This window comes from Aptenodytes patagonicus, chromosome Z, assembly GCF_965638725.1.
Source record: "Aptenodytes patagonicus chromosome Z, bAptPat1.pri.cur, whole genome shotgun sequence".
NCBI classification, from domain to species: Eukaryota; Metazoa; Chordata; class Aves; order Sphenisciformes; family Spheniscidae; genus Aptenodytes; species Aptenodytes patagonicus.
Window position 1 is genome coordinate 87,462,809 of NC_134982.1, and position 27,046 is coordinate 87,489,854.

The 27,046-nt window shown below is 40.4% G+C and overlaps 1 protein-coding gene across 4 annotated transcripts in view; it reads right to left on the bottom strand.

Moving 5' to 3' along the window:
* The window catches only part of ARB2A (ARB2 cotranscriptional regulator A), a 276,984-nt gene that overhangs the window by 53,961 nt on the left and 195,977 nt on the right, over window positions 1-27,046 (bottom strand). For 3 of the 4 annotated variants that reach the window (XM_076361993.1, XM_076361992.1, XM_076361994.1), the window contains exons 9-10: window positions 22,908-23,024; window positions 19,452-19,536 (exon numbers count right to left, since the gene is read on the bottom strand). In XM_076361993.1, the coding sequence (XP_076218108.1) occupies window positions 19,452-19,536; window positions 22,908-23,024 (202 nt within the window). Of the gene's footprint in view, window positions 1-4,286; window positions 4,479-19,451; window positions 19,537-22,907; window positions 23,025-27,046 lie in introns of those variants that run through there. The other variant, XM_076361995.1, reaches the window with a different exon arrangement.

The following is a 27,046-nucleotide window of genomic DNA, read 5'->3' on the forward strand; positions in this document are numbered from 1 at the left end:
AGGCGTTTTCAAAATATAAGACTATGCAGGGAAGCAGAGAAATTCTCCTTAACGTACGATCGGCTCTTTCAATGGTAATTTCTCTTCATTGCAATGAGCAGCTGTAAATGGATTAATGGCATTTAGCTCTAGAGAGCATGTCATTGATCTGTACTGAACATATAAACTGTTATATAAAACACACTCAAAGACCCACACTTGTTCCTAACTTTCTATTAATATGTCATTTGCAAGACAAATTTTATTCAGAGATTAATGTACCATTTTAAAAACCCTAGGCATAAAACTCCCAATCAGAAAATAACAATGTAACAATTTTAAGTGTTGAACAATATTAATACTGCAATAAATTACAATTTCAGTACATTTTAGCCTTCTTACATCAGTTCAGAGCGTGTAGCACAGCCCTACACTGCTACAAATGAGTTGTTTCAGGGACTCCCAAAATACCAAATAGGCAAACTTTGCTTCCACAGTCTCTCCCACTAATGCAAAAGAATCAATAATACTGCGGCAATAAACGGTGATCATTGCCCAGTGCTGACACACCATTTTGAGGGGCACGAAGGGGTATCTTTGCAGATCGGAGGGTGCGGATCGCCGCTACAGAACAGGGATGGGAACTGATCCCATGGTATGTGCTGTATACGTGAAGGTATCCTGGAGTCCCAAAGCACCTCTGCTTGTGCCAAGCTATAGGTAGCACCTGGACCTAGCTAATGGCCTAAACAGCTTGCTCACCTCATTCAGGGGCTTTTACGCAGGGGTAACGCTCAGTCAGGAGACTTCCGCAAAGCAGACGGCTTCGTTAGAGTTAGCCAAATGAGACTGTGCATATGTAAATCACCACTGAGTTCGTACTAAATCTTTAATGTCTTAATGCCTCCATTTGCTTTTTTCCCCTGACTTTGACATCCCTTCAGTGTGAACAGCTATATTTAATTTACAAGGGTTTTTTGGTGGTTTTTTTTTTTTTCCTCCCCAAAATCAGAAGGCAGGAAGTAGATGGGTGTAACTTAAAGAGGCAGCTGAGATGAGCTGCTGGCAGGGTGAAGTGGTAGGTTTTAGTAATAGCTGGAAGCCGTAAGTGGTTCTAAGCTTTGAAGTCAGTGCAGCTTTGATGTGCTACTCCCATAGTTAATCGCAAGATAGTCTTGAAAGAAAAAGATTTCCCAAATACCATCCAAGTGTCATTGCTTGTGAAATCCTTGTATGATTCCCCCCCCCCCCCCCGTTGAACTTTAAATCTAGCATTGGGCTGCTCTCACTCCCTCTCAGTCGCTCTTACTCTCTTTTAAAGTGTTTTAATCAGTTAAAAGGATAATTAAACCCATGCTCGGTTTGGTGTGGGCTTGCTGCATGTTACTTTGCTTTGCTGAATCAATTTTGAGTGTTTTCCTCCCCAGATCCGTGGTGCTGAGACACCAGGAGGGACCACGGGGCGGGATGCTGGAGCAGCAAGAGGCGGAGGGGTGGAAGGCAGAGGGCATCCCTGTCAGTGTACCCGGAGGGGTCCACTCGCCTTCTCCTTGTGGGAACGGCCACGGCTCTCCCGAGGCAAAGCATCCACGGAGAAGAAAACCCGCCCCTCTGCTCTGCCCATCGCTTTAGGACGGGCACCATCAAGGAGAAGCGACTGCCTGATGCCTGGGAAAGAGGCAATGCATTTCAACGCTTCGCTATTGAAATCCACCCCTGCACATTGGGATTGATGGGAGAGATGCAACGCCGAGTCCGAGGGAAAAAAAAACCCAAAACCATCAGGAATGGGAGAGTTTCCTTCATGGGTACTAGTCTCCCATACCGAAACACCATGGAGGAATATCTACTAATCTTCTCCACAATATAAACTGTCCTTGAGTTGCACACATAAGAGCTTTCACATTTACTGAAAATATAAACAAAATTATCCTTGGACAGTTAGGTTTAAGAAAGCAACTCATAAAAGCCTGATATTTAGCATCTTTTGAAAACGATTGTGCAATGCCCAATTTATTTTAATAGCTAGATTTTAAACCTGAGCCTAATCTACGTGTCAAATGTCATCTACAAACCACATGCCGAAGCATAGCAAAACAACCATTTCTGATGAGTCCGAAGCTAGCAGGGCAAGAGCATTAAAGTGGTTTAAACCACAGTCTTTATTCCACATCAAAAAGTTGTTTACCTGGGCACACTTAGATCTGAACGGAAAAGGGAGACGCCGATCACAAAGACCCATGCCCGTCTAAATGGACAGAAATAAAGAAAATAGCACGTGACGGGTAAATTACGGGAGAGCAACACGTCAAGGTTAGAGGTCACTGAAGATTTCAACGAATCTCAGAAGATATGGCAACAGATTAAGCGCGGGGATAGACTGCCCTCCAACCTTAACCTGTTAAGACCTTTGAAGTCTTGTGGTGACCTCTATCCTGCTCTTTCATATTAGTTGTTAGCTACACTAATTACAGCCTAATAGTGCGCCGGAGCCAGACACTTTTTCTGCAGCCATCCAGAGAAGTATGTGTGGAACGGCCAAATCCTGCCCTGCACATCGCGGGCACTCGCCCCTGTAAGCCGTGCCCTGCGTTGTCTTGTACAGGTACAAGCTGCAAGATGTTAATTACATTCTGCACCTTCAAGAAGCTCGTGCAGTCTTTACTGGGGGAAGCCACAAGCTAAATAAGCCAAAGCCCAAACTCAGGTTTGTCTAAGTGGTGTCTCACAACAATGCTGAAACAAATTTAGTTCTAAAATCTGTTTTAATGTGCACTGGCATAATGATAACCAAAGTAAGGATGTAAAGTGCAACCCCTCATAAATACTGCATATCCAGCACTGAAATCAAAGAAGCAACTTGCTGTTGCTGCCAGTGAACTTGAGTGAGGGAGTATGGGATTAGATGTGGAGTCTATTTGCATTGATTTTGCATCAATATCCATATTAATGCTAACACAATATTGTATCATATTTGGGGACAGCACTCAACTCACAAAGTCTCTCCGGCGGATGAAATATCACTTGTAAAGCTTCAGTAAATCATTTAGTAGCATTAAACAAAGTCAGGCACTAAATCAGAGGAAAGGTTTAGAAAAAGAGATGTAGCGCAGAAAAATCATACCAGAATTAACAAAATATATAACAAAAGAGCCCGTGCATGGAAAGAATAACTATTCAAAATCAATTTCTATTTCCTCATTTGTATGAGGGATATTTTTTACATGGTTGATAAAAGCTTTGGATGATGACGAATCAATCCACCTGTAACTGCTGGTACCTCTGTTACCAAGATAACATATGTATTTATCTGTGGGTGCAAACTACAAGCTGTGAATACACTGCTAAAACCATACAAATAAAAATGTAGCTCCAGTGAAGACACCAATGAGCAGAAAACAGGACTTCCCTGCATCAAGGAATAGCAGGGCTCTCAGAAAGCAAAATGAGACAATCAGACAGCAAGTGATATAAATGCTCATACTTCTATTTCATCTGGAATTTCTAAACTTTTAATAAAATGTAAGCTTTATGATCCACATGCAAAACAACAGGAAAGATCCTCACTTCTCTACTGAGCCCTGAGCTGCTCTGGAACAAAGATACAAGAATGCGTGGAGATACGGAAACTGATCTTCCCAAGTTTATGTGTGTGCACCTTCTACTGACATCGTACAACATGAAGGGTTCCCCAATGGCATCTGTTTCCCAGTCCAACCAGGTTTCCCGCAGGCTGGGTATACTGGTCTTAATGCACAATTTGCATCCAATCTCCTTGTTTAAGGCATGCTCTTGCTGGGTTGGCTCAATGAGAGCAACCCGTGGCGTTCGGCTGGTGGGAAAGCCCACTGCAGTTTGGTGCCCATCTCCTCTGGATGTTCGTGGTTTCTCTTCACTTTGTCCTTGCCCAGAGACAATGAATATGAAAACCAATCTCTTGGTTCTTCTTCCGTCTGTCACTGACTCCTCCTCTCATTAGTGTACAAAAAATCCTACTGTTAGCTTGAGCGAACATCTTGCCTCACCGCCTGTGAGGCTGCTCCATCCCGTGATCTACTTTTTCAAAAAATGCATGGCATTTACAGGGTGTTGGTAAAAATAATCAATTAGCACAGACTGGCTGATTAAAGTCATGGAGACTAGCAATGCCTTGAGTCCTGATACCGCAGCCTGCAAGCACTGAATGCCGTTCCTTGAAAAAAACAAGCAGGAATCACATTTTTTGAGGATGGATGAAGAAAGGAGAGCCGTCACCTATATGATAGTGCATTGGTTAGACCACTGACATTAGAAGCAACAACCAACTTCAGTTCCCATTTCAGTGGAAGGGGTCTCAAGCCAACGTCTCAAAGGAAGGTGACCAAATTGCCAGCCAACAGCTCAGGGTCCCTCTTGTGCTCTTTCAGTTCCCTGTCCCCTAAGGTTGCACCCCTTCCTCCGCACAGGCAGGCAGATCTTTGCAGGAAGCTGACACTTTCCTGGAGGACAGAAGATGCGTGCTTCAAGAAGAACAGAGAGAATTCTATCAGACAAAGCATGACACAAATGTTTAATAACTTTCATCCAGGGCTATTAAAAGAAGGAAAAAAAACCACTCTTAAAAAATTGTCATTAGTTCACACAGCATTTGGTTTAAAATAGTGGTCTGCAGGGACAAAAGGACTGACGTGAGACCCACCAAAACCACTGGGAATCTTTAGTGGCAGCTGAATCAGGTCCCCAGCTGCCAAAAGAAATTTGCAAGATTCATAAACTGCGCTGAATTTGCAAGCTGTACCTAATGTACGAGTCTAAGTTCTGCAACCAGTAGCAGGAAACTGTCAAAATCATAAATGTCCAGAGCACTCCTGAAATAAAACAAATCCTATCTTGCAGCTCTGACACACGTTAGTATCAGCATCCAGCATAGTACTGCTTTAGGAAATCTTCAGCCATCATCTTACATGTGTTTGATTTTATGGGAAATTTTTTATGCTGAAAAGGGAATCGATTTCACTGAACGGACCAAGTTGCATAAGCAGGTGTCTAGACCTCTGCCCCCAAATTACCCAAATAACAAACATTTTAACGTAACTACTCAGAGTAATGTGGAGTCCTTGAAGTTCAGTTACCCCAGAATTGCAAAGTGACGCCCGCTCCTGGGGCAGAAATGTTTTGAGATTTTGTTTATGTTCCCCACACGCGCAGCTGCATCGGAAAACCCCAGTCGGAGCAGCCACAGCACGCACACCTTCTGGCGGGGCTGGGATGATCCCTTTCATGCCAAGCATGAGTGTTCAAACACACAGGAGGAGCCCTTCTAGTTTAACACTCAGTTCAGTATATAGTATAAACTCTGTAACAGCGCCCATCATCCGGAGGCAAAGAGGGGAACAAAATACGGCGTGTCGTGCCTAGGCAAAATCAGAGCTAAGGTCTGCCCTCACGCACGCCTGTGAACTGTCTGTGGGACTCAAGGGGATCCTCATGTGGGTATCTAAGAGTCAAAAATTGGCCTTCAGATTTCAAATCTATGTGGGTTTTATTCATATGTAACAAAAATCATTTCAAACGCTATATTAACATAAAAGTCTCAGATAAAGTGATAAGAACTTTTATACACAATGCCTCATTTGCGCAAAGATCAAACTCACTAAAAAAGACAACTCCTGTCCTTAAGAGTAATGACGGGCACTTAACAGTGTTTGTTCGAAAGTACACGACATTTGCCTTCAAACTGACTACTGTGTTCACAGCAGCAATAACGAACATCATCTAAACCAGTTTATTAACCATGTGGATTATTTCTCTGTTAAGCTGTTGTAGGTATGTCTCGTAAACCTGCCTAAAATAAAAGGATTAATGTGGGGGGACATGTCCTATTCCCTTCTTTCACATAAAAAACAGAATATAGTTTTAAAAAAATTACTTATTAAATGTGGCTCACTAAATCAAAACATTTATTGGAATATATAAGTATTCATAATATTGAGAGATACATACGAGAGAAACAATTATCACAGAGTGTGGTTTTCATGTCATAATGTAAGCATATAGTATGTCTGCTTAAGTTAGCCTTGTCCTTAACACTATTTGTGTAAACAATCAGCATCTGAACATTAGTTATAAGCAGTTGTTTGCTTTTGCTTTTAATAAATAGATAACCATCACAATGCATTTAAGACAAGTCACTTAGCTGTCCCTGCACATTAACGTGACGAGATTAGTTGCTGACACTGGTTAGCAGAAAATGACAAGTCCTCTCAACAGAAAATTGGGCCTTCCAAATATAGGCATGTTCCTTGATAGGAGAAAGTTTAAAGTGCAAATATACTGTGAAAGGGGCCTCTAAAAATGGCATCGCAGAGCTCTATGTTTCTCATCTTTTGGTTATCTCACAGGTTGGGAAACTAATCTTCTCGGCTGAGAGCTGGAGCAGCCAGAAAACTGTTAAATTAGCAACTTGAGGGCAGGGTGCTAAGAAGGCAAATATGATATAAATTTAACCTCCATGTGTTGCAAATAAATTTAATTTATGTGGCAAAGAAAAAGAATGTTAAAATCAATTCTATGCCACTGTCAGGAGTTTTTCCAATTCTTGTTTGTTGTCCAATCGCAGCCATGAGCAGGAATTTGATATAATTGGCATTACTGACAGCCGTTAAGACAATTTGTATGCCTGAAGCATTAAAATGTCTGTTTATTACCTGTTTAGAATGATTCAAGTGAATAAAAGTGGTGAGGATGTGGTGCTCTATTCTAAAACCACCGTTACTTATTCCAACAATACTGATAAATCTGAGCTTGGGTCTTGCGTGCATGTAGGCTAGCGTGATAAAAAAGCCCAGGAGGAGATGCTGGTGGGGAGGTTTGTGACAGGCAACCTTGGCAGACCAGAGAACGGGGTGAGCTTCTCCCTAAGCACATCTCTGCAATGCATGGAGAGCTTCATCGCCCTGGAAGGCATCAGTTCAGGAGATGGATGCAGGTGGTCATAAACATTAAAAGTTTCTAAAAACTACGAATGATGATTTTCTAACACAAAAGGGCATAATGCTTTCCATGACGTTACCATTTTGGGCAGTGTTGCGATGGATGAAGACGAGTGAGGTCACTGGGCTGGAAGTGGGTGGCTGCCTGGGGCCAGTGAACCTGACCTGATGACATTGGGTGGGATTGAACAGAGAGAAGCCTCAGCCGGCAACACACACGCTCGGTGCTTCAAAAAGGCTATTTTCTTCAAGGTAGGAAAAAGATTAGCAAATTTAGATGACATATTTAAACATAAATGAAAGAATGGTATTTTTAAAAAGTTTGTTGGACAACAAAAGAACCCAAGACAGAGCGTTAGTCCTCCTGGTTCAGCAAAAAAGTGAAATCAGTCAAGGAATATAGAAAAAGGTGGAAATAGCTTCTTATTGGCATAAAAAGATGATAAGGAAAGCTAAAGCTATCTAAGGAAAAACAATCTATGGCTGGCAAACTTAGCACAATGAAGAACTTTGTTTTATATAGAAGCAACAAATGCAATCCGTAGCAAACATATGTCGATTTTCAGATGGAGATGGTGAAACTGTAAATAACAATGCAGAAGAAAGTACGAAATTGTTCAATATATGTTTCTGTTCTCTATTTGGAAAAAAATGGTGAAGTGTTTGATGAAGTACATTCCTTCTCACTACTCACCAGTGTCTTCGCAGGGATAAATATTTCCAAATCGGCAGGCTTGCAGAGTTTGTATTCAAGAGTCATCTACCAGCTAACTGGCTACTGATGTTCATTTTAAATAAAACTTAAGATAGCAGAGAAGTTACAGAAGATGGGAAATCCAACTTTCAGAAAAGACTATTTGCACAGTTAGCCTGCAATAAATCTCAAGAAAAATAATGGAAAAATGGATATATAGGTCCATAAATTCCTGCCTTAGGTACTGTGGACAGGAAGAATAAGTTCTCATTTTTTTTAATAGCAACTTTTTACAAGTCTGCCTTCCTCTGTTGCTCTTCTTCCCAGGAAATCCACTCTTTTTTATGGAAAACAATCCAAATTCATTCATACTTTAATTGCAAGTCACCTGCTGTAGAATTACAATCATTCTCAGTGCTTACCACTCTGTTCCAACTGGCTGATGTATTTTTGGGGTAACTGTCGCTTACCCAGCTGTTCTGAAGTTGCATGCATGCATGCACCGAGGAAGATACGGGTAACTAAATCTGGAAGTTTGGAAGAGGCTTCCCAGTGAGGACGTGTCATCACACAACACAAAGGAAAGAACCAACGAGAAGAGCATCTGTCAGGAAATGATGTAAGAACATTTGTTCTTGCCTTGGGCTGGGGGATGAAGCTGAGGCATGCTAAAAACCTCTTTCAGACCTACAATGCTGTGATATTGGAGTGTATTAATGAAGGTACATTAATTAAGGTACAAAAATATAATTAATTCAAGCCAATGCAACTTACTGGAAAATAAGTCCTAAACAAGTAAACTCAGTTTCACTCTTTGATGAATAAGTATGTTCAGCTGATAAGGATTTATATGCAAATACAGTATACTCAGTTTTTTGTCAGGCATTTGATTTATTCCTCCAGAACATTCTGAGCAGGAGGACAAACTATGCCACCTGTGCTATGCATTTTTAGAAAGTCCTTTGTCTCCCTTTTCTGTTCAGCAACTACTTCTTGCTCTTCCCAGGTTTCCCACGAAACTTCTGGAAAAAAGTCCCTCTATACATACAACATGTATAGTTACACCTGTATAGCACCTGAGTTACCCCCCCTTGTCTTTCAAAGGCGACATTAAAAAGCCTTCCTTTTATTGGGAAGATACATTCCTGGAAGACACATTCCTCGTTTCTTCTTCTATGCTGTAAACTATTATCACAAAACTTGGCGAAACTTAATTACAACTAAAACTTCAAATTAGGCAGAAATTGATCAATGTTTCATAAATTCACGAGGGGACAAATGGCACAACTGTAGAATTCTTGTTTACTCGTGAAAACAGGTTAAAAATCAATATTATTCAATATTTCTAAGAACTTGCAGACTAAGTAATCTGCAAATGTAGTTGTCATGGAGAAACCACTATTGAATAGAGATGTAACTGATGGAGTGTCATAAGGCTATTCAACAACACAGGAAATAAATATAAATTCACTGGTGGTAAAGTCTGTGTAAAAGTGAAGATGGGCAGAACAGTTATTAACAAGAAGGACAGCAGCCTTTTTTTTGTGTGTTCATCTGTTTGGTTGGGTTTTTTTAAAAAAAAATAGCTACCTGCAATGTTTCATAATGCTACTTTAGAACCAAGATGAAGAGCAGCAGCTCTAGAAAGGCTATCGGGAGATGACGGACAAGCTCCTCCTAAACTGATGGTGATAAAAGTATGGTGATAAAAAGGTCAAATGTGACCACTGGCTGACGAAATGGGAGAAAATCAAGTAGTGAAGATTTGAAGTCTGTGCTGTGCATCCATGTGTGAGATGCACACAGGTCTGTTTCAAAGAAAAGATGTGGAAAGACTGGAGACGCCACAGAAAAGTGTATAAAAGCGTTTGAAACCTGGAGAAATTAACTTGCAGTGAGACTTAAAGAACTCAATCTATTCCATTTCTCAAAAGAAAATTGAATGTTGACTTGATTCCAGTAATTCACAGAGAGAAAAAGCAAATGTACTAAATAAATGGCTCTTTAACTTAGTAGAAAAAGGCACAGCAAGAGCTAATGGCTGAAACCTGAAACCAGACAAAGCCAAACCAGAAATGAGCCACTCCTCTTAGTTTGACAAATTACAAAGGGAAGGAAGCCATGGATTCCCCATCTCTTGAATCCCTCCAGCCATGGCTGAGTGACTTTCTGGAAGACACACTTTAACCAAACGCAAGTTACAAATTTCGGCTTAACAACTTCTGGTCAAAAGTTAAGGACCTGTATGTCAAAGTGGAGAATAAGTGACCCAAATGTCTTTCCTGGCCTAAACTATATACATTTATGAAAAAAGATCAAAAGTTTTCAACTGAAAGTGAACCTTTTGAAAAATTCTACCAAATCCAAATCCAAATCAATTTGGATTCTAACAAAAAATGCAAGCTGAAAGGTAAATGATCTTTTGGATGTTACGTCAAGACAAATAAAAATTTTGCTGTAGAATTTTGGATTATATCTCTCAGGGAATACCTCCCTACAGGTGCTGAGCTCTACCAGAAATACAGCTTTTGCAATTACACTGATGTACCAGATCCCATCTCTATAGATGTTCTGGCTTCACAGAGCTACTGAGGATGAAACACAGAAAATACTTTAAAAAATTACTAACGGTAATGTGGATGCAACTTGGAATACAAAGACCAACATTCAAGCTCAATCCCACAAAGTACTTAATGAAAACTTATCGAGACCCATGCACAGAGTTACACTATCGCTGGACTGGAGCGTGTAGGTATTTCAGAGGAGATGAAATGAGAAAGGACTGTGGCCTTCTCTTCCACCCTACGGAAGACACACTTAAACCAGGCTTTAACCCACTAGTTAAGCAGTAAGGAGCAAGGTGCACTGTCTGATGTAGCATTGCCTATGTGCATTGAGAGGCTGGGAAGGCATTGGGTGTAAAAAGGTGGTGATGAGCCACTGTGTAAGGAAAGCTTTTGCTGCCATCACAAAAAGCAGCAGGAGGTGGAAAAATACCTATTTCTGCTAGGGCGTATTCTGACATGCCCTGGAAGAAAAAGTCAGTTTGAGTCTGTCCTGGTTTCGGCAGGGATAGAGTTAATTTCCTTCCTAGTAGCTGGTGCAGTGCTGTGTTTTGGATTTAGGGTGAGAACAATGTCGATAACACACCGATGTTTTAGTTGTTGCTAGGTAGTGTTTACACTAGTCAAGGACTTTTCAGCTTCCCATGCTCTACTGACTGAGAAGGCTGGAGGTGCACAAGAAGCTGGGAGGGGGCACAGCCAGGACAGCTGACCCAAACTGGCCAAAGGGATATTCCATACCATGTGACGTCATGCTCAGCATATAAAGCTGGGGGAAGAAGAAGGAAGGGGGGGACGTTTGGAGTGATGGCGTTTGTCTTCCCAAGTAACCGTTACGCGTGATGGAGCCCTGCTTTCCTGGAGATGGCTGAACACCTGCCTGCCCATGGGAAGGAGTGAATGAATTCCTTGTTTTGCTTTGCTTGCGTGTGTGGCTTTTGCTTTACCTATTAAACTGCCTTTATCTCAACCCATGAGTTTTCTCACTTTTACCCTTCCGATTCTCTCCCCCATCCCACTGGGGGGGAGTGAGCGAGCGGCTGCGTGGTGCTTAGTTGCCGGCTGGGGTTAAACCACGACAGTTCCTTTGTTTAACCCCTTTGTCGTGGGTTAAACCACGACAGAGTCCCACCCTCACAGAATCACAGAATAATAGAATCATTTAGGTTGGAAAAGACCCTTAAGATCATCGAGTCCAACCATAACCCGAACACTGCAAAGTCCACCACTAACCATGCCCCCAAGATGTCACATCTACACGTCTTTTAAATACCTCCAGGGATGGTGACTCAACCACTTCCCCGGGCAGCCCGTTCCAGTGCTTGACAACCCTTTTGGTGAAGGCATTTTTCCCGATATCCAATCTAAACCTCCCCTGGCACAACTTGAGGCCGTTTCCTCTCGTCCTATCGCTTGTTACTTGGGAGAAGAGACCGACCCCCACCTCGCTACAACCTCCTTGCAGGGAGTTGTAGAGAGCGATGAGGTCTCCCCTCAGCCTCCTTTTCTCCAGGCTAAACAACCCCAGTTCCCTCAGCCGCTCCTCATCAGACTTGTTCTCCAGACCCTTCACCCACACTTCCTTTTGAAGGATTTTCATGAGGTTAGAAGATGAAGGATCACTTGTTCTAGTTTTTCCCCTTCAACAGACAAAACTAGTGCGGATTGAACAAATACTAGATTGACTTTTTAGCAGTAACTTAATTATACTTAACATAGCCTCTTTAAAGCGTCAGTCTAAACTGTCACTTGGATATCTGCAGTAAAGTTGCATCTGCCTATTCAAAACATGAATGTATTCATTATTTGTTGTACTGCTGTTGTGCCTGTAAGTGCTGTAAGGAATCACAGCACAAGCATTTCAACAACGCGACCATGCAGAGGACTGGCTAAGCATCAACTATTCTGGCTAGCATCTGCATGGGCCAAGATGAAGCACAAGCACCAAACAAAAAGTCCCTGAACCCAAGAGTTTGCAATCACACGTTAGAGTAAGACTCCAGCCAACATGTAGACAGATATACAAAGAACTAATGAGATAGCATTAAGTAGTATTGGCAGCAGTGGTCATGGCAGTCTAACCATTGTCACTTTGTAGGAAATATTTGGCTGTAATAATTTATATTATTCATTGTTACCACTGCCTTATTATCAGTATTATCAGTACTGCCTTAAATACATGTAACTATTTTGTAGAATGGTACGTGAATATGAGTGTTTTGTCCTAAAAAATAACAGTACTGGTGGTATATTGAACACCTATCTGGTCATACAAGAAGTTATAAAGATGTATTACAAAATTGAAATTCTTATAAAGTTGAACTCTCTGACCACAGCAACAAGCTGGTAATTTAAGTCAACACTTTAAAATTCACATTTTCATATTTACTTTTGAGGATCTGGTGTTCTGGAACAGAATCTGCAGTACCGTTCAACAGGTCTTTGTAGATTTTGTCCTTTCCAAAGCACTGTAAAGCTAAGCTACTCAAAACACAACATAGGCGCTCACATCCAACTAGGTATTATACATGAAACGAAAAGCTGCCTGCAACACCTGAGGCCGAGCAGGAGACTAAAAGCAGAGCGCCTTTGAAGAGTCGGGAGTAGGGAAAAAGCTACTTACTTCCGTGCTAAGAAGACATTAGTTAAAGTTGGACTTAGTGCAGCAGCTGCCAGAGCTGCGGCTAACACAGGCTGATGCTTCAAAGTTTCCATAATAATTTCCAGTTCCCGACGGACGACGTACAGCAGCAGAAATGGAAGTGCAGGACCAATACTTGCAGCATGTGAGGATGCTGACATAGGGCTACGAAGCAACCTTCACACTGCAGATTGCTGCATTTCTCCATTTGTGCTATTAATGCTGCAAATATCTTAAAACAAATCAATATGCAGCTAATCACAGGAGCCTGCCACCTTGACAAAACACTGCGGCGTTTAATCTTTTCTGCTAAGCAAAAAGCTTTTATTGACAGAACTACATGCACATGAAGACATAAAATGCAAAGAGGTTTACCGTAAACACTGATTACTGTAATCTTAATCTCCATGAATGTCTAGTGAATGCAGAAATAACATTTTTAGCAAAATGGGTAAATTGCCTAATCTGCCTTACTGTAAAAAGTGCGTGGTTTTGTACTTATTTCTTATATTGCTGGAGTTATTGGACACCTACCCCTGTCACAAGATACTAATGTCAGAAAACAGCCCAGAATGGTCTTCACCAAATCAGTTAGAGAGTGAAAAACAAGAAGCATTGGTAAACTGGGCTAAAAGCTGCTAAGGGGATGAGCCAAGTATTGTCTCAGTGCTTAATACAGTTTATGGTTGTTTCTTCCTCGTTTGTTATGAGCAAGATACATAAATGTGTAAGAGTGTCAATTTAGTGCGGTGCAAATAAAGCTGAGGGAAAAAAGCAGAGAGAAATAAGTTGGTTCTTCCCTATGGCTGTCACAAGCCTCACTCATGCAATTACCTCTGCGCACAGACCCTGCAGTGTTGCAGAGCCCATTTAACCTCACTGGAGATCCTCCTGTTTGAACCTCAGGATCTGCTCAGCGTGGGGTGCACCTGCAGCTAGACGAGGCTTTTCTACAGAAATACACAACTGAACTCTTAAAACAGCGGGCAGAAGTCACCTGTTATGCAAAGCCAACAAAAACTACCACCTCTGTAATCTAATGGGTAATTCGTGGTTTCCTGGGTATCAACACAAGCTTTGCAACAAGGGCTTTATCTGATGAGTCGGTGCAAGCGTGTGCTGGGGGCCGGGCTGCACGCCTGCTCTTCCAGGGAAAGGCTCGCTGTGCAAGTGATGCGCTCACTTTCTTGGATCAGTGCTTTTAAAAAGATCTAACAGTCCAGAAAAACTTTACTTAAATTTACTGTAGCCCCATGGAAGGATTATTGATGCTATTCTATTACTTAGCACAAAGCAGCAGTCTCGAGGGGACTGTTTAGTACCATATTCTTGTCTTGATATTAAATCAAGCTATGCCAAGGACTCAAAAACAGCAGGTAACAAGCTTTTCCCTGTTTTTCAGTGAGCTCTGCAGAATCTCATCTTTCATTTGTTTTGAACTGCAAGTCTCTTATGTGCATACAGAAAAATCTCTAAAAAAACCCCCCAAGCCTTAAAGTACATAGTGTGTGTTTAACACATGCAGGAACGCTTTTGGCTGTGTTTTTACCGAGAGGGTCAACGGATTATAACCCTGCTCCTTCTTGGGGCAAGCTCCGTCAGAAACAACCACAAGCCCCCCTTCCCCTCTCCCAGTTAAAAGGATTTGAAAGGCAAAGCAGGAAAACAACCGCTTTCTGAACCTCTGTGCAATGGGAAGGACGTCCTTTTGGTGCTGACACACACAAAGCTGACTGTCTCACCTGAGTTCGGACAACCACCATCTCCACTCCACACTCACTCATGTACGGCCTTAAACCCTACGCAACCGGCCAGAACACCACACGGTTACGGCATGACTCTGTGGGGTCTTTTGGAAGTCAGGGCAAGTATACCAATATAAACCCCAAACCTTATGTGCATATTAATTACCATGACCATGGTTTCTTCGTTGACATGCAATGGAGCTTATAGAAGGCTGGACATAGTCCTGGACAACTGGCTCCAAGTGGCCCTGCTTGAGCAGGAGTTGGACCAGATGACCTCCAGAGGTCCCTTCACACCTCAACCGTTCTGTGAAGCCATTTTTTCCCTTCTATTTATTTATCTATCTGTAAAAAACCCAAACACCTGCAGTAGCCTGTTAGAAATAATATTAACGATCTTTTCTGAATTCAAAGTAAAAAAAAAAAGCTGTGCTTGGCGTGCCTAAATCAAGTGAAATGTTTTATATACCATAGAGAGTCAAGCTTGATGTTTGGTACCAGGAAATACTACCTGAGGACTCACTCAGGATACTCTTCAGAGCACCACCAGCATGGGTCACACCTGTCCCCCAAAATTAAGAGTTTGTTTTTCTTCTGCCAGCCTGAGGTCACTTTATTCAGCTGCATGAATTAATCTTGCACTTTTTTCCTTATTGCAGAGACATATATTTAAGACTAGGCTGTTCCGTGAATAGAGCTTTTCTTGATTACTATCAACGTTTCATTCCATTGTGTCATCTTGTTTGTCTTTTGATGTTATAATTTCCTTATTTTACAATGATGTTTTTACTACATTGGCTGCAACTGTTAAAAGAATAACTAGTGATTTTGGGGGTCAACTAGAAAGGCTTCAAAAGGATTTGATTAGGCAATTCTTTTTACTAATGTTATAATAACTTCTTTTTATTTGATTATGTAAATGAGTGTTGGTGCATATCCTCTTTGGCAAAATACTGCAAAGTTTAATCTTCTCTCCTAAATAAAAAGCTTTCACTGGCAGAAACACATGAGCTAAGGAATGTATCTTATCCAAACACTTCAGTGCTCCCCATGAGGCGCTCCAAAATATTCTTATTCAGGAAAAGAAAGTCCACGTTTACCTGGCAAAATTTACCACAATGCCTTTCCTGGGGTAATGTTCAGGCCACTATCCTGAAATCAAAGTAATTTAATTCCTGAACAGCAACAGAGATGGACACAGATCCATGGATCTACTTTCTCCCATCCTCACTTTCAGCTATTTCCACCCAGCAGCTGCCCCAGTAGGATGGCTTCCCAAAGGGCCTGTGAACTCCCTGCACCAGAACTAGGATAAATGTTGTAAGGTCTCACAGACATGAAGTGAACTACAGCTGGTGGTTGTAGTGGTTAGCAGTAACACGATACAACCTGTCATTAAAACGTCTATCCCACTGTCTGTGTCAAATTACAAGTTGACCTCCAATCTCCTAACCAGTAAGACTCCCACACCTGCTCCATTTTATGCGATGATCTTTAATGTACAGACTGCTTTTAAAGTCTTTACCTTTCTCCACCCTACATTTGCTTATGCCTTAGATAGGTAGGAAACGGATCCATCTCCTCTGAGACAGAAGAGAGGTCTTCTGGTTTGACGCCATTAGGAAGGTGGATTAAGACTGAGGCAGAAGATGACCTCAGGTCTAACAGAGGTCCTTAATGAGGGCTGAAAGTGAAGAGGGCAGGAGATAGATACAGTTTTTTTAACATAGACTGAAGGTTGGAGACTGACAGAGGGCTCCTCCAGGCCAATGAAGTGACAGTGCCACAGCTGAAGACCTTACTTGTGCAATGCTCCAAAGCTGGAAACCAGAGAGGGCTGTGAGCCAGAGAAGGAGCAGAGGGGAATGATGCTGGTAAAAAATAAATGACAGAGGGAGAGTGGTGGACTCTCCTCTAACGAGGAAGAATGCCTTGTTCTTGTTGGAAAAGTATGGGAAGGGTAACATGATGGGTAGTGTTGGACAGGTAGCCTCAACAGGAGCTCCAGGTCTGATGGAAGACATTTGAGCTGGGAGATATATCCCTCAACCCAGCATGGGAAGCTTTTTAGGATTACATATGCCACACAGGACAACCGTGTTAAATGGGAAATTTTAGAGGACAATCCCTTCGGTGTGATGAAAACCTGTCACAGGAAGATGTTAAATGATGACACTAGCACGCAAGCAAATCCTTGAGACGTGGAGGAAAGACCATGAAGGTGGGACCTTTGCAGTACCCCACTTCTTGCCACAAGGACAGAGAATGGATTTATGACGGCTTGCTTTTTCTGTATTGTTGTTGTTCTCATGCCCACAATGTTTCATTATTAAAGCGTATTCATTCCTTTTTGTAACTAAGACATGAATGAATTATGGCAAACATTTTAATTACTTAATAATGCTCTAATCAAAAGCTTGAACAACTCTATCTGGAAATACAAGTTGTTTTTCCAGTTTGATGGCCATTTATTTCTCTCTAGTGATTTTTAAGGGAAATGCAAGCAACAGACTGTGACATAATCTGAAGTAGGCACTGCTCACAAACAAACTGGGGTTGCCTGTAAATCCCAGTATGCTGAATGGCTGAATATCAGACTCCTTTTGGAAAAGCTGGCTCATGAGATGCGACCAAGAGGCAGTTATTCCTGAACTTGCTTCCCAGTGCAAACACAGATAAAAGGTGGGGTTTCAAGCAGAGAAGAGACGTGAATCTTCCTTCCGCAAAAGGCTTATTTTAAAAAATCTCTTGTTGCTCTGATTGCTCTCACTGTCATTCATTGAAATACCAAGGGCAATGCTGCCAGTATTTGAGTGTGGGCTATTTCAGTACTGCAATTCTCAGGAAACGAGTGAAATAATCTCTCACATTAAATACTAATGCTCCTACATCTAGTAGCATTTCATAAATTTATTACAAATTATCCTAATGTGGGCTTGTGCCATTGCTTATACAAACACACTGTAGGAATTATTCACTTGTTCCTCTGTAAATGTCTTACAGTTGCCCATGTAAGACATGAATACAAGAAATATAAACAAAAACATATGAGCAAATCAATAGTTCAGCAGTAGTCACCTAAAGCTATACTATTTTAAACTGTCCTTATATTATAAAGAACCAAGCTGGAAATAATTAGCTTCTATTTAAACCATTCTCCAAAATCTCTGACAAGAAATTCTAAAGCATCAGTAATCTTAATCTAGTGGCATTGTATGTGTGCATGAAATACAAATAGCCAACTTTTACTTTTACAACTTTTACTGGCTGAAATCCTACCCCATTTAAATTAATTCTTCTGCCAAAGACTTCGGTGTAGCTGGGAGTTCATCAACTGGAGTATAAATGTTATGCCCACTATGACCCACCCTCAACAGAAATGTAAAATTAAGACTTTTTCACACCCCTATTAAAGCATCAGTATGTTTTTTAAATAACACTTCGGACTTCTTTTATAGAATACCTTCTACATTATTTACATAGGATGAATACAAAGAAAGAGGAGAGAAGCTCAGATGGAGGACTTTCAGTATTGGCAAGTGTACTGTAAATACTGACTGGTTGCTATCCAAGCCCCTACTTACCTGACTGAAATGACCTCTGTAACATGCACGCTTGCACAACTGCAACACAGACGTCAGAGATTGAAAGTTAATCCTGTTTTAAAGAATTCTACTACTGAACAATACTTTTCTTTTAAACTGCAGTACTCTCCCCTAAAGGAGCAAAAAGTTGGTAAATGAACGTTGAATCTATGAAAATTTTAGTAATATTTCATTTCCCTAAGCACTAAAGAGCAATGTCAATGCTATTGCACTGCATCTGTAGAGAGCTGATGATCTGCATGGTTAGATCCCAACCCACAGCAGAAAGGTGATTACAGGTCTCCGGTTGTTGTGAGGTCTCAAACAAAGTACCGCTAAATTTTCCTTAAAATATCCTGCAGTAAACCAAATTTCATCTGCAAGCTTAGGTCTCATTAACAGCCTCACAAATCCAGACAGATATGAATCTCTAACTTGTCAAATGAACAACTCACAGAGCAAGGTCAAACACTGTTCCAGCTTTTAAATTAATATTGTATAGGCTGTCTCTTCCTTTGAACCTGATTTTATATTCTACAGAAATACGCTACCTATGGCTTTTAGGAAATCTGATAATCAAACATGAAAGTTCAGTAACAGCTTTATGTATTTTAGATTACTTTCCTACAGAGATTTGAGATTTTCCTGTTACATTGACAACTATGTCTACTTTCTGGAATTATTACACATTAACAAAAGTCTCTGTATATTAATTCATGTGCTCCTTATGATTTATGAATCACGATTCACTAATGAAAGAGTGTAGCTGAATATTTCCAAAACAACACAAATCTCACATCAAGATTCTTGGACACTGTAAATATTTTCCTATGTAAACCAGACTTTTGTTGATCAGGATTCAGGAAAGTGTCTTATTTCACTTAGCTGTGCCTTTCATTAACGTACTTCTTTAAAAACTTCTTGCCTGCATGAAGTTAGATTTATTCAAGGATCTGTGATAAATTTCAAAGTTTTCATCACCGCTAGTGTTTTTCTTAAGCTCCTGCCTATAATGTCACCATCTTAAAGCTGAAGAGAAGACTAGAAAAATATAAGCCACAAGTAGACAAGAGAACTTAAATCCCACACAAAGCAAAAAAAAAAAAAAAAAAATTAACAGTGGGCTGCATAAAATAGCAGCAGCCATATGCTTTCAACCACATCTTGCCGCAGAAGGGTTAAAATGCATTCAGAACCAAATGCATTTTTAAATAACCAAGCTGCTCCTGGGCACAAACACATAAACCGGCTTGCTGCAAACAAACCGACGTACCTGCAGAGACGCGGGGGCAGTCCGGCAGCATGGACTCCACCGAAGTGTCCAGGGGCTCGGAGCTGGACACCCAGTTGCAGCAGTTCTGTAAGAGCAGGCAGGTAATTTTCGGGTAAGCCAAAAACTCAGAGCAAAAATAAATACAGACTTTGTAAGCAAGGACAACGATCACACCAAAATAGTCAAACTAATTTACACAGCAGTCCCAACAGGGACTGGAAGGTAAACTACACTAGCTTATTCACACTAACTGGTGATGAAATACTGTAGTTTCATTCTAAATAAGCAAAAAGAGTAAGACCATAATTCAGGAGATTTGTAATGTGCTTAAATAGCACAAAGTGCTACTTTGAGTGCCAGCGGACTAAAGTAGGTGCTTGGACCAACCGGTGCCTGAGTTACCCACTGCACATTTCAAGCTTTTCCTTTCTGTAGTTGTTAAACAGGCGTTGATATAAATACTGAGGCTGCCCGCTTGCCAACATTAAGAAATCAGAATTTTTCAGGGTGTTTTGATGGAGTACGCTGTGGAAAGGATGGTTGTCAAATCACAAAACAACAGATTATAACTGACTGAAAGCCATCAAGATAGCAGATTAATATTCAAATAATTGGAAATATAGCTGAGATGAATTGGGCATGAACATTTAAAAATGCAAATACTTGCCTTTGGGGAATTATGTTCAGGAAGCATTTACATTTACCTTTCATTCCTGAACCTCTGAGTAGGATGAATTCACCATGAATTTTTTAAGTGTTTTGCTCCAAATGCTATCTATTCAGAGAAGTCTATGAATTAAACAATAATTATTACTTTTAAATTAATAATTATTATTTTAAATAAATTAATCAAACAATTATTATCAGTATTAAATAATATGCTCTTAATAAAATATGCTGAAACTACACCAAATCTACTGAATTGAAGATCTAATTATAAAGAAAGTACATTTTTAATAGGCTTGTCAGCTGAACTACGAGATCTACATGGCTTCCCTTACTATAAATCTTGAGTTTTCCCTTTCTGAAAACCTGATTAACTTCATTAAGGGGGAAAGAAAAAAAACCTGGCACAACTTTTTGGAAAGACCCAATGAATTTTCAGACAGATTTCTAAAAAATCATCCCATCAATCATGATTGTAAAAATGGACGATTGCTATTCTGGTAAACAAGCATGTATTGTGTATTTGTAGATGCTTGCTGCCCTAGTTGTGCACCATGGAGTCCGTCCTCACTGTGGAAAGATCCTTGACTGGTAGATCAAGTGTCTTATTGTATTTCCTTAATTCATTCTGTCTGGAAGAAGATGTCAGCTGTGTTGCAGTGAGGAGAGAATTTCAAAGGCTTCAGTCCCCACCAATAAAGGGCGAGGAATGGCTTTTGAATAGATTTGTCAAGGCAACCCTACTGTTCTGGGACCAGGGAGAGCAGGAGCAACATAAAGGAAGGGTTGCTGTATGAGATTAGAAAGTGAAGTTCACAAAGCATGGCAGATTTTTGTAAGAAACAGTAGATCAATGAAACTATTGAACTTGATGGAAAAAAAAAAAAGAAAACAAACACACTACCCAGTAATGTAACTTTTTTAGTAAAAAATGGTTAAAATGGAAGTATTTCACAAAGGCTTTAAGGTTTAAAGTAGTAAAGCATTATACATTTTACAATTTGCATGTATAATTTTAATTAGCAGCTGAATGTGAAATTGCAAATGTAAGATGGTAGAAATTATAAAAGAAGTAGAATTTTTATGAAGTATTACATTCATTTGAAATAAGTAAAATTAATATTAACTACTGATAGAACACTACATCAGAGAGCTGGAGATAATACAGAAGATTAGCACACAATTAACCAGCTTTTATATACAATGTGACACTTGCCTGTAAGAAATAAGTATTCTCGAAAGCAGTGTCAAGATATGTAAATGGATGATTTGTTTTATCATTCATCACAGCTCCTAATAAATTCAAAAATCATGACTTCTATAGGTACTAAAAATAGGCCACCAATGATACAGGAGAGTTAGCTCCAATGAAGAATTACTTTTTTAACAATTCATTCTTTCAATGACAGCAATTAGCCCTACAGACAGGCAGCGATTAGGTGTATATTTTAATTATTATTCATTTTACCAGTAGCCTTAAACCTGATTAAAGTAAGAGATATCCAGGTGATATGCTAGTCTTAATACCACTCAGCCACACTTCACATATGTAAAATTCTTCTTTCTTATAGGAGATTTTCAATGCTAATGTAAGTTATGACACTCCATCCACTTTTTAGGCCATTAATCATTTAACTTATTCTTTAAGATCTACTTTCTGCAAATGAAATTAAAGGTAATGCACTTGTCTTATTCAGACTAAATGCTTAAAGAAAAATGGAGTTGTCAGATTCAAATTACAGGATTTAAAATTTCAGTTTTACTACATAACATATATTTTAAGGTTTTGATTTCCCATAAAGAAAATGGGGATTTTTCTGACAGAGCCTGTAGGGGTTACCATTCTTTATATTTTTAACATTTAAGTCAGAGCTGTCAGACTGCATCCCAGGTGATTCTCTATTCCCATCAGTCACGGCTTATAAAACTGTAAGGTTAAGTTGGGAATAGGCAGTCTATACACAAAGTTTCACTAAATCCAGAGGAAAAAGTCAAGTCTAACAAAAAGTTCAGGACGCAACTAGCTTAAAGTTGCCACATGCACCTATTGTTTCAGCGTTCTGCAACGGGAACGTAGCAAACATGGACACGAGCCTGATCTGGCGAAGAAGAGACTCATAAACGGAAGTTTTGTTGGTCTCACTTTAAAAAACATGATTTTTAAAATCTCAGCAACCCCATACTTAAGTATTAATTGAATAACGAATGCATGGGATCATCCTTCACCCAAGGGTGGAACTTGGTGCTTGCTGGCCATGAACCAACACCAGATCATCTTCGACCAACTAGCTGTGGGTAGGTTGTACAGTAGCAAATACTCCGACTTTTCATCAGAAAACCTCAGAGCACTTCAGAAGTAATTACATCTCATAAAACTGCTGAGAGAAACGATTTTTTTGCCAGTTGTGCAAATCATCAAACTGAGTCATGAAGAGCTTAAAGGGGCTTTTCCACCACCGCCAGATCAAGCCAGGAGCGCTGGGTGCACCCAGGACTTTGCTCCAGATATCAGGCAGAGTGTGGGCTGACTTGGTCTACCTGTCCATGTTGCTGAGCAGCAGGAAGAAACACTGAACTTGATTCTTATTATTTTGACTGCTATCTTTGAAGTTCAGAAATGGCTTTAATCTGGGTTATTTTAGGGGCTGGTATGGGCACACAATTTCCACGGTCCTGTAATGTGCTGGCTTTCATACCCTAAAGAAATGGAAGAGGTCAGCAGACAAAGGCATGTTTATAGAGCCATATACAGACATATATACTGCAACTCTTTAAAAAAGCCGGCCTCACCTCTCGCATCCACTCTCGAATAGTTTTCCCAACTTCTTGATGCCACACATTGTGAACAGAGTCTGTCAACGCCACAGCAGTTACCTTATTCTTTACTTCTGCCTCTCGTTGAATCATCTGTTAAAAAATATTGGCTTTAAGTTCTTTCTTTCTGTTGAATAGAGTCTGCTTAGTCACAGATAATGATCTTAAATTAAAAAAGAAAGAGCAATACAAGTTCAATACTTCACTTCACTTGTTTTAAAGTTTATACAAATCCTAACAGCTCCAGAAACACAGAAAGACCTAATATTTTTGATAAAAGAAATAATACTAACTTTTAACTGACTGAACTATTCAGTCCTATTATTTTCCATGTGGCTTGACAATTCTAGGATTAAAGGTATCATAGTGAAAAAATGGAAGATTCCCTGAGGACACCTTTTACAAGCTTCTCCAAGTTCCTATTTCTGTGCTTCAGGGAAGCTGGTACCCGTGGTTCACTGTAAGCTACTCATGACTATCATCTACTAATTTTCAGTAGATTGCTGTAGTTTTTCTGATGTACAATCTTACTTTGACTTGTATGCGTTTTTTTCTTTTCTATCCAATTTAGCTACCTTGCACTCCCACCATGGTCCCAAAATTCTTTGTGGTCTCTCTTATCATATGCTCACCCAGCTAACGCTGGAGCCTCTCAACATTTTTAGGATATTAAAGAGCCTCTGTTGTTGCAGATGACAGTATGACTAAATAATATTAGTTCTAAATCCAATTAAATGATTGCTGCAAATAACACGAGCGAATTGACAAAGGTGCTGTGGAATTCAGCACTGCTCTGCAAGATAAAAGGGACTGGGAAAGAATAGTTTGATATCAAAGAGAGACAAAAAGGTTTTAATCTCCTGACACGAGTGACCCTAATTTGTAACACTGGATCAAAGAAAGTATAATGAATTATACTTATAAAACCAGCATTTCGCAACTAGTGTCTTTATCACCCTGTACGCCGCACTAAAGTTAATGGTTTTTTTTCAGCTTCCTTTTGTATAAATGGCAACGTATACAACATTTCCAAAACCAGGCATTCTTTGTCCATGCTCTGGTAACTGCGTATCAGCATACAGGCTGCACCTCCGAAAACTCTGCTCTGAAAGGGACTTTTACAATGGGGATGTGAATTATATTTTGCGTCAGAAACTTCAAAATAAACACCTCGATCCAGATTTTTGATACAAAAGTAGCATTTAGCCATACCTTATGCAAACTACCTCCTAGTTTCTTCAAAATATTACACGTGTAAACCCTTTTGACCAAACACTCTTACTTCCAATTCTCCATAACTGCAGTATGATATTCTTGCCCTTTTTTTTGTTTACAATGCGTATACTTTAAAATCAGTGTAATTGAAGTAATATTCTAAAGGAAAAATATTCACCACTATTGGCCAGGTAATGCCAACACAGAGCTCCCCGTTCCAGGTAAAATCAGGTGCCCACCTTCCCCAGTACTCTGTCTTTGGTAATGTCAGTATTACATGACTCAGGAATTCAGCTGAGCTTAGAACATCTTGGGCAAGTGCGTACGAAGAAACTCTTAAGAGTAATCTTTCTTCATGTGAAACCTTTCCATACATACCATTTTTTTCATCGTTTACCCTCCTGTGGGGCACATTTAATATCTAGAATTTTTAGAGGATGCGACATAACAGGTACGTGCGTGGGGGACACGTAATCACACGTTTAGGACAAAATAGCATTTATTGTAAGAGGGTGAGCTTCTTTCGGCTGTAACACGATACTGACATTTTCAGCCAAACACCTGATACTGAGCACTAAATTTCACTGTAAATATAAAGATGGCAAAACTCCCTCCGTTATGAAACTGTATGTGAGAACAGTGAATCTCTCAGGACGATCTTCAGGCCACTGCAGGACACCTGAGCTCCAGAGGAAGGTGGAGCATCAAAACAAAGGTTTTTATTGACGTTACAATCCCCCTCCCCAAACCTGTATGGACATCTCAAGCACCGACAAGTGCTTTGTCTCTCAAAGGGCTGAGTCACTCAGACCTTCGACCAGCTTGGTTCAGCAGAACTTGGACTCATTATGAGTATCTCATCTGCAATATTCTATTCTTCCCTCTCCTCTCCAAGTTCTTTACAATTACACAGGCCCCAAATGTGGTTCACATCTGCCAAACAACTGAAAATATTGGTTTTTAGACTACAGCTTTACCGTCCCCTTTATGTGCATGAGATGAGCACCAAAGAGATGACCCTTTGATCGCAGGGGAAAGCCAGGGTGCTTTTGGGAAGGCCTTGGCTAGTCCTTTCTCTTACCAGCCATGACAATGACCCAACTGCTTTACCTTTACATAACAGGTAAGGTATGTTCCTGTTACATAGGAACATCACCCTCCTTCTCTAAACAGGACAGCATCTGCAGAAAGACCTTCTGCTGAAGGTACTGCTAGGCTGTCAGGAGCTTGTGTTCCCAGGCTTCTCCTAAACCCAGCACCACATGCAGTGTGGTTAGGGGACTGGACCCTCCGTTCCACATAAGAGCCGTAAGAGTGGCTCAGAAATCCTACCAGAAAAAAAGTTCTCTGAAAGAGACGGTATCTAAAAACAAGACCTGTAAGCCACACACCCCCAACTCGCACTAAATCTGCTGTATATTGGATAAGTTTTAGAAACATGTCATACGTACTAATACTCCTGTACTAGTGCTATGCATTCCAGCACGCATTTGGCAGCACCGTCTTGCACAAAATGCTGTCATTTAAACGGGCAAAGGAGCAAAAATATCATTGTCCTTGAAGCGCACGTACCTAGCAATTACTTGGAGTTATTACATGCTGGGGGAAGCTTAAAATCGTCACCAGCTCATTGTGTTCCAGCATGACTTCCTCCATGAAGGGCTGGTCTTCAGAAGCACTGCTAATGACCAGCAAGGGGAAAAAAATACGCTCTGCTTTGGAAAAGCAGTCTTTTCTCAAGCTATTGTGTCCCACATTTCTGTTTCGAAAACTAGCCACCCAGTTCATCTAGGAACATCACCTTTTTCTTCAAATCACAAGGAAATACAGATGCGCAGTTCCCTTCTCCCTTTCTAGACCCGGGTCAGGTTTGCTATTCTCAATTTCCCTACGCACATGGAAGAACCGGCAGCCATCGATCACCATCTCTTCCTACTCTTTCTCCACATGGTACACACAGCCTTTGCTTTTCAGATCACATATGATATGGGGAATAATATGCAATACCCAACATGCTGCTGGTGCTTGCTGCTCAGCTTTGTGGATGCCTGCAGAATGGTATTCTCTTCACAAAGACCAGCAAAGAGACCGAGGCTGACAATGTGAGTTTTTTTGATAACTCAGCCACAGTGCTGGTGTCAGGACAAGGGCTCATGGATATAGCAGCAAAGAGGGATCAAAGGGATTAACTGAGCTTCAGTTACAGATTTCTCCACGTCCAGTCCAGAAGAAGTAAGTTTTGGTAGGCACCCATGCCCTTATGAGCCAACTTGGAAAGAAAATAGACGAAAACAATACATGACGTGGAGAAAGGATCAAGGCTATAACCTTCACTTAAACAAGAAGTCTAACGTGTCCCTCTTCAAGTGACACAGAAATGTCACAACAGAGCACGTCAAAGCCAGGACACTTAGCTTCTACTGCAACAGCTCAAGTTCTCTGCTACAACAGGACATTAACTGATAATAATAACCAAGGAGAAGAGACCCAGGTGATGCTCAAGCAGCGGACTCTCTTATCAGGGATGATAATTTATCCTGCAAGAAGCCTATGTGCTTTTGGCCACAGAAGCTTCAATACTCAGTAAATGCTTCAGATTCAATGGATTGATAGCTCACAGTTAAAAAATATTTATCTTTTCTAAAAATAGTTTTGAATTCACACAAATTTTAAAAATTAAGTGAGCAGAATAAAATCGTTAGAGTAAAATATATATATATATTTATATATATATGAATATCTAAATATATATAGATATAGTCAACACAAATGTAGCACCCAGCTGCCATTCAAATTTGATACAACTACAGAGTTGTACCAAATTCCAAGGGAAGGATGCTATGGGATGCATGATTTACACTTCCCAGGACTAGTTTTATTCCATGCAGCCAGTACAGTCT